At 40.4% G+C, this 9,002-nt stretch overlaps 1 protein-coding gene across 1 annotated transcript; it reads right to left on the reverse strand.

The window, feature by feature from the left end:
• Nucleotides 1-506: 506 nt before the first annotated feature.
• LOC127934057 (arachidonate 12-lipoxygenase, 12R-type-like) lies at nucleotides 507-8,214 on the reverse strand. Its single transcript, XM_052531240.1, has 10 exons — nucleotides 8,106-8,214; nucleotides 7,940-7,998; nucleotides 7,695-7,845; nucleotides 3,376-3,580; nucleotides 2,888-2,969; nucleotides 2,666-2,788; nucleotides 1,550-1,653; nucleotides 1,282-1,451; nucleotides 1,036-1,179; nucleotides 507-764 (listed from the first exon to the last, which is right to left on the reverse strand). The coding sequence occupies exons 3-10, from the start codon at nucleotides 7,836-7,838 to the stop codon at nucleotides 522-524; spliced, it is 1,215 nt and encodes a 404-aa protein (XP_052387200.1). The 5' UTR covers nucleotides 7,839-7,845; nucleotides 7,940-7,998; nucleotides 8,106-8,214; the 3' UTR covers nucleotides 507-521.
• Between the last annotated feature and the right edge of the window lie 788 nt (nucleotides 8,215-9,002).

The raw sequence follows: 9,002 nt of genomic DNA on the forward strand, positions 1-9,002 counted from the left end.
GAAATGGTTCAGGGAATTTAACAAGGATTTTCCGAATAAAGGGTTCATTGGAGGGTTAAAGTGTGGATTTTTGATGAGGAAGAAAGTGTGTTTATTGAGATATCTGATTTGGGACTGCAAAATCGTCAGTGTGGAAGACTAGGAAGAACAAAGCGTTAACCTAACCCTAACACAAAGGCTTACAACTTGCATCTACGGATCCTGAAATTATGTTTAGGAGATTAGTGGCAGGAAGGCTTAAACTGGAGTATGCGTATTATAATATTGTAAATGATGTCAGGAGTTTTATTGAAATATGGTGTGTTAATGAGGTTTTATGCACCATTTATGATGATGTGATGATTCTGAATTTAATTTTTTTCTTATATACATATGTGGGTTTATATGTTCTAATTTTATTATGTAATGATTGAATGTGAGTGTATGAATGTAAGTTTTGAAATGTAAAATTTTTTGACTCTCTCTCTTAAAGATGGCCCTGTTTTTCTATGCATGATGCTGTTCACATGTGAATTCACTGTTCACATGTCAAACCAACTCATGCGGGACAGATTCAGTACCTTGTAGAGAGGGTGTGGAGAGGGAAGATTGCGCAGCGTGGCCACGGTGAACACCTCCGCCAGCAGGTGAGTTCTCAGCAGGTGAAAGTCAACCTCGTGAACGCCAAACTCTGCGTTTCGGACGAAGATCTTGGCCAGTTTCCAGTCGGCCTTTGAATCCGTTGGGAGGAAGATGGGATTGTCTTTGCTGGGCTTTTGCCTTAACTGTGCAGATTAAATTTGAACATCCGTGAAAATGGTACAAACAGTGTCTTTCACACCTAGGTCCCCAGGTACTTCTCTTTCGGTCGAAGCACTTCGACATCACCCTGAGATATCGCTTCTTGAGCATTTCCCAGCTGAAGACCTTTTTTAATCCCTCTACATGCTCAAGGAACAATATCCCATACAGGGGGATGTCTTGTTTTCTCCCTCAAAGAGCCGAGGTTATATTCATAACCCCTGGATTTCTACACTTCGGATGCAAGATACGCACCTGAATGGCGATGGGCAGCATCATGCTGTGAGGGTTGCAGTACAGCAGGACCAGGGGAGCTGTGAGATACTGCTGCCTGCCACTGACAACATTTCCCACCAGTCCATCCAACATCTTATAGTCAGACAAGAAGATGTTCCCTTTCTGGGTATGGGGGTGGATCACACCAAATAATGAAGAAACCCAGGAAATTAGGCAAAACCAAAGCAATCCAGACCAAATTATTGCCAGTAGCAAGTAGCGTACCTTCATCTCCTGCTGCAAGCTGCTGCCTCTTAGGCTGTTTTTGACCATGTCTTCTGTGACGGGGAAATTCTCAGGCAGATTTGAGCAGCGCTGGACCATCATGGGATTGAGGCCATTCAGAAACTGGTAGCCAAAGAACTCATCCTCATCCCAGTGCTTCTGAATGTATTCTGCAAAGCATGCTGTGTCAGAACATATGCTACAGTACAGACAGTACTTTATTTGTAATACAGTCATTTTGAACCGTTCATTCATTTAAGATGAGTACCAATGGTTTTCACTCTGTTTTCACAAATGATTGCTTCCAGTTGGCTGATGCTTTCCCACGATTTTCTGCAGTTAGCTAATCCAGTTAGCTTCAGAGCAGCTAACCTGCACAAAAAAGAATACACAGGTACATAGTGCAAACATTAATAGTGTAACTAGCCTTAATATACTACCTATGGTCCATCCTAGCTTTAGTTGTTAGCATCTTTGTAGTTACTATTAGATATTATATTATTTGTCTTCGAGAAGACAAAGCTATTTTGTGAATACCATTCACTTCCATGCAAAATACACTGAAAATCCATGAATCATGTTATTAAACCTCCTCGCCCAGCTCCTCGCCCACCTCCTCGCCCACCTCCTCGCCCTCCTCCTCGCCCACCTCCTCGCCCTCCTCCTCGCCCAGCTCCTCGCCCTCCTCCTCGCCCTCCTCCTCGCCCTCCTCCTCGCCCACCTCCTCGCCCAGCTCCTCGCCCACCTCCTCCCCACCTCCTCGCCCAGCTCCTCGCCCATCTCCTCGCCTACCTCCTCGCCCACCTCGCCCAGTGAATGAATCAGAATATTTGACCAGTTCTAGCTGATTGGAGTCGGAGACTCCATTTTCATTAGTCACATGTTTTCCTTTGTTCAGATTTCCTGCCACTCCTTTGTTACCATGGTCACCATCATTGAGTTCAATTGGTTCAGCCGTGTTTGATTAATCATCCTCATTTGTGCTTGCTGTATAAGCTGGTCCCTCACATCCATTATGTCAGATCACCATTTAGTGTGTGCGTGCGCGTGTGTGTGTGTGTGCGCGTGTGCGTGTGTGTGTGATGGGCAGGTTTAGGGATAGGGTTAGTGTAAGGGGATAGAATATACAGTTTGTACAGTATAAAAACCATTACGTCTATGGAAAGTCCCACACACACACACACACACACACGCGCACGCACACACACACACACAGACACACACACACAAACACAAACACGGGGCAGGTTTGGCCAGGATGCCGGTGTTACACACACACTCTTTGAACACCACAGGGTTAGGGTTAGAACATGGGGTTGTTTATGAGCCGTGTGTGAGAGATGAACACCACAGGGTTAGGTTAGAACATGGCTTGTCCACTCACTGCTTTCCTGCACCGGAGTAAAACTCGGCCTCTTTAGTGAAAGAGAATCGGACCTCAGCTGGCAGAGCGAGGGGATTGTCGCAGTCGATGACCTGAGGCGTACCCTCCGCGTACACACACCACCTGGGGGAGAATATTCAGCTGTGTATCAATGGAAGGGGTTTAATTTCAGTGTATTTATTATAATATAAAGCAGACACTTCACTCTCACACACGACAAACCTGAATAGCTTCTGCTGCTCCTCCAGCTGCCTCATCCTCTGCCTCTGGGATATCGGGTTGGTGTCCTGGAACACAAGTGAAGCTGAAATGCAAATGACAACATTAATTCACAATCTAAATTTGTTTATGTTTGCAACCGAAATAAAAAATAGGCTACAGTATATTTTGTATATATCGTTTCTTGATCATAGATAAATGACTTGTCATCCATGTAAAAAAAATGTTTATCATAGACACTTTAATTTGATTTCAAATGTGCTTTATTTTAAAAAGGCTGATGGTATCATTAAGCTATAGCTAACCCATACATAAGATACATAAAAAATCAAACTACAGTACATCTTGTTATTAGAGCATCTGACACTGCATCATATGAAGACACAAACGTTATTATTCAGCAATACACGTGTGTGTGCGCGTGTGCGTGTGTGCGTGCGTGTGCGCGTGTGCGTGCGTGTACATGTGTGTGTATAAATGGGAGGGCCTACCTTTAGCAGGCCGTAAGACGAGCCTCTCGTTGCAGTCCAGCCAGCAGTAACAGGGAAACAGGACCTTGTCTCCTTCGGGCGTGTTGACCGAGATCTTATCGCAGAACCACTGGTTGTAAAGTAGACCCATAAACGGCTTGGAGTAAAGCTTGACCGCTATGAGCTCTCCCAGAGACGCTTTACAGTGTATCTTAAATGCTCGCTCCTGCACAGACAGATGTGGCGTATTAGGGCCGTTGTAGGTAAATAATAATAATAATAATAATAATAATATGCCGTTGGCGGAGTGCGTTAAAATTCAGAGAAGAAATTCAGAATTTCCATGAAGAAACAGATATTCTGTGATTATAAAACCACAAGTTTGCATGAAAAAAAGATTGCACTAAAAAAGAAGAATATTCTGTGATTTATAAAGTCCCAAATGTGAAGAATAAACTCTGAAAAATAGGAACCACATCTCTTTATATTGCGAGGATGTCGCCTACCTCATCAGACCACAGACGCCAGATCCCACAGACACACGTTATAGGAAACTTTCCTGGCCAATAACAACAATTATAATCACAGTAATAACAACAATCTACAGAGACATTCTTAATATTACAGGAAAACAGGACACAGGTTTAGCTCATTTGAAGTGCTTGTGCTAAATGTTACGCTCTCAGATATAAGAAAAACAATCCCTCCTCTTGCTTTTGCTGCCGTATACACACCTCCAGGGCCCTAGAAGATTGCAGAACAGAGTTTGCGGATTCTCTCAGATCTATTGGTCAACGTCAATAAAACATTGTTGGAGATTTTAACATTCACGTAGATAACACAAATGATGCGTTAGGGGCTGCGTTTACAGATTTACTAAATTCATTTGGGGTCAAGCAAAATGTCACTAGACCCACCCATCATTTTAATCATATACACTAGATATAATTATATCACATGGAACCAATCCTATTAATATAGATATTAAACCGCAAAGTGATGATGTCACTGATCACTACCTTGTAACTTGCACACTGCGTACTGCTGAAATCTGCCATGTCGCGCCGCGCTAACAATTCTCCCAAACACTCTCGATAGATTCACAAATAACCTGCCGCACACACACACACACACACACACACACACACACACACACACGAAGTAGAGGAAATGACTAGCAGTATAAGCAACCTTTTCTCTAGTACATTAGAAACTGTTGAACCGATCAGATTAGAAAGGGTTAGAGGGAAGAGTACTGCACCTTGGTACAGCAGTATTACTCACGCCATCAAGAGAGAAACGCGTAATCTAGAGCACAAGCGGAAACAAACTCACCTAGAGGTATTTAGGATCGCGTGAAAGACAGCACTTCCCGTTATAAAAAGGCTTTAAAAGCAGCCAGGGCCAAGCATATACGCAAACTAATGGAAAATAACCTAAGATATAAGTAAATTATTCCATTACAGTTTAGTAGTAAGGACTTTATGAATTTATTCAATGAGAAAATCAAATGCAATAGAAACACAAATGTAAATGTACAACCTTTAACAGCATCTTGATTCAGTCTCAATTATCGCCCCTCAAGAACTACTACAGCGCTTTACAACTATAGGACAGGAAGAGCTATGTTGAAGAGGTCTCAGAAATGTTATCAATAATTTCCTCAGAGTTTGACTGTTTTGCAATTGCAGGGGATTTTAATATTCACACAGATAATGCAGAAAACAAAACTACAAAAGAAATGATAACGGTTCTAAACACCTTTGACCTGATTCAGCATGTGCATGGACCCACACACAAAGGTGGACACACTCTGGATCTAATCATCAGTAGGGGTCTAAACATTTCATCCGTTGTTATTAAGGACGTAGCACTATCTGATCACTTCTGTATTTTCTTTGATATATTGATCTCTGCTACCACTGAATCTAGATCTGTCTCTGTCAGAAGGAGATGCATAAACGAGAACACAAATGTACTATTTATGGAGGCTATATCTTTAACACCAAGCATTTCTGCAGACTCTGTTGATATTCTCCTTTATTCCTTCAACTCAAAAGTTAAGAATGTTATTGATGATATTGCACCAATAATAGTCAGTAAGAAAACAAACAGAAAGAAATCAGTTTGGAGAAGATCAACAGCAGTTCAGACTATGAAAAGACAATGCAGAAAAGCAGAGCGAATGTGGAGGAAGACGAAACTTGAAATTCACTATAGCATCTATAAAGACATCCTTCATGCTTTTAATGTGAAACTAGCCACAGCTAGACAGAATTTCTTCTCAAACCTTATAAACAGTAACTTAAATAACACTCGTACTCTTTTTTACCACTGTTGAGAGACTGACAAACCCCCCAAGTCAGATTCCCAGTGAAATGCTATCAGACAGCAAATGCAATGAGTTTGCTTCTTTCTTTTCTGAGAAGATCATAAATATTAAGAAGGCGATTAGCACATCCTCAAGTAATGCAGAGGTCAGACAGATTTGGCCAAAATATTTAAAAGATACTATGTCTAATTTTGAAACAATTGATAGCAAAATTCTGGAAGACATAGTGCAGCAACTAAAATCATCAACCTGTTGTCTTGACACACTTCCCACATCTTTTTTCAAAAGTGTGCTTGACTGCTTAAAAGCAGATCTCTTAGAAGTGGTGAATGCCTCACTTCTTTCTGGGACATTTCCAAACTCCCTAAGTTAAAGACCTGGGCGTTATATTAGACAACAACTTGTCTTTCGAAAATCATATTTTATATGTCACAAAAACTGCCTTCCTCCAAAACATCGCTAAGCTCCAGAACATGCTCTTGTTTCGGATGCAGAAAAGTTAGTTCATGCATTCATGACCTCGAGACTAGATTACTGTAATGCTTTACTAGCTAGTTGTCCTGCATCCTCAATAAACAAGCTACAGTTAGTCCAAAATGCCAGTGGTTACCTATTAAGTTCTGTATTAATTACAAAGTATTGCTACTGGCCTACAATGCCTAAATGGTTTAGCTCTTGTGTATTTAACTAATCTTCTATCACCGTACTATCCATCACACAGCACTCTGGGCTTCTGGTAGTACCTAGAACATCTAAGTCCACTGAAGGAGGGAGAGTGTTTCCACATTCGTCTCCTAAACTCTGGAATAGTCTTCCTGGACTCAGACTCACTCTCCCAGTTTAAAACAAGATTAAAGACACATCTCTTTAACTAGCATTCACATAATGCATCTCCTACACTTATAGAGTTATATCAGATCAAATACACATGATTATCCAATGCTATGAACAGCAGCTATGCTAATTATTTTCTATTTTGCTTCAGTGTTTTATCTTCGGATGCCCATCCTGAGGTAAGAGTTTGGACCCAGTCTATAATGAAGACTTCAGATGCCATACACCTGAGGAGAGACTGCGAAGACAACACGCTCCAATGCTATATTTGCTAAATATCATAATCATTTGTTTACAAACAAGTATTCATTACTTCAATGAGCTCATAATATCTGCATTAAATTATTACATTGTTTAAATAAAAATTTTTTTAGCTAACTGTGACTTTGTATATTTACATTTCTACTTGACTTAGACAGGTTCCTCTGATAACAGATCACTGTAAATTGTAATGTGGACTCATGCACTTTCTGTTAAGATGCTTTGAAATGATGTGTATTGTGAAAAGCGTTATGCAAATAAACGTGAATTGAATTACAATAACCGCAGCACTTGACTTTGCCCATCCTGAAGGTGATACAGAGCCGCTTCCCGACGGCTGATCCAGAGGTGCGCAGGGGCAAAGGTCACGGAGAACCTATTTCTCAATGGCTGAGGCAAGCTGTGAACGGAAGAAACAGCCGATAGCCTGCCCAGTTAATCGACTGAAACTGTTTTGCTTTGGATATTCATGATAATCCGCTATGACTGTAATGGCCTAGCTAGTCTTTGTCACTGGCAGAGCATGTTAGACAGCCACTCAGTGCGTGAGGGATTCCCGGTTATGGTGTGATAAGTACAGCCGTGTGGAGCAATGTGGGTCCTTCACACTAGTTTTCTGAGGTTTTTTTTCTCTCTCAAATTTGTGACTTTATAATATTCTACTTTTAATTCTGAGTTTTTTCCTGCAATGTTGTGACTATACGTTTCTGTATGTTTTTATTTATTTATTTTTTTACCAACAAATGTCCCTAATACACCGTCGTTCATATGGGAAGATAATTTTAAGGTAAATTAAAAATATATATATTTATCACTACTCTTTCAAATATCTTTCATTAAAAATCTTTAATTAAATAGCGTTGACTGATGGTTTTTAGTCTAAAACTCCTTCCTGTTGGTTTGATGCCCTTACCGATGCTTGCCATAACCCCTGAATGTGGTTTAGACTCTGTTCCTCGCTCTCAGCCTCAGCGCCGCGCAGCTGGATGGAGATCCGGCTAGTGGTGCCCGCCAGAAGACCCTTTCCTGTGTACACCGTCACTGTGTAGATCACCATGGCTGTTCTGCAAAGTAATGGACAGTGATTTTTAAGAGAAAATAAAAACATGAGACCACCAAAGAATATCCCCAAGTCCAGAGAGAGTAAGAGATGCTCACCTCTTTCTGTAAGAGAAATCACAATGCTAGTGATGTAAGAATTGCAACAACTGTTGTAACTAGATTGATTGTAAAAAGAGAGCAGTTTATGTCATGGAAATTACCAAAACAATGAAATACATTTTAATTAAATACTACTTAGCAAAGATCTTTAAAGTTTTATTACCAGGTTTTTGCCAAAACAAGGATCTTGTAGCTTTCAGAATGACCTGAACAAGAAGAGGACAAGAGCAGAAGAACCCCAGGATTTTATAACTTTCTTGTAATGTATTCATTTTCGTCACTGTTATGACACCCAATCTAAAAATTAATACCTTCCTTTGTACAAATAAGGAAAGTCTTTAAACTGAAGTTTATGATTGGTTGCAATGTTTCATGACACTGACATTTAATCTTTGAATTCACCTTTGTTCATTCCTTGCAATATCATTGAGCAACTTGGTTTGTCTTTGGCAGTGGCATTGGGGGGGGGGGCATATTTATACATACCTTCATTAAGTTTAGTTTTTTATAAAGCACATTTCCACTGCCTCAAGCGCAGCCCACAGTGCTTTACAAAGCAAACAAGAAAACCAAACAAGGAGAATACAAAACACAACAACTTAGAATTAATATTTAGTTACTTCTGGGTCAGAATCACACAGCAAGATATAAAAGTGCTTTTTAAATCCGTTTTCAAAACATTCAAGTGGATAGCAAGCGATAAATTATTCCATAACTTAGGACCGGCGCTTGAGTCAGGACCACCGTACCCAGAGCAAATATTGAAGAAGAGATTTAAAAAGGTTAATTAGGTTTAATTTTACTTCTGCAACTCTGTTTTCAGCCCCCATTCTTTTAATCATGTTTGCTCTGAGATCTTGGATAATGTTGCACCTTTTAAAAAGAGTTGACAAAAAGTTAAAATAGAACCGTGGCTAAATGATGTAACGCGGAATCTGAGGCGGGTTTGTCGGCACGCAAAAAGTGCTAAAAAGTGGCTAAAATATAAATGGCAAGTATCTTATGATATTCTTAGAGGGTCTCTATCAAATTATCAAAACGCTGTTAGAGCCGCTAGATC

The sequence above is a fragment of the Carassius gibelio genome, chromosome A18 (genome assembly GCF_023724105.1).
Source record: "Carassius gibelio isolate Cgi1373 ecotype wild population from Czech Republic chromosome A18, carGib1.2-hapl.c, whole genome shotgun sequence".
In the NCBI taxonomy this organism is placed as follows: Eukaryota; Metazoa; Chordata; class Actinopteri; order Cypriniformes; family Cyprinidae; genus Carassius; species Carassius gibelio.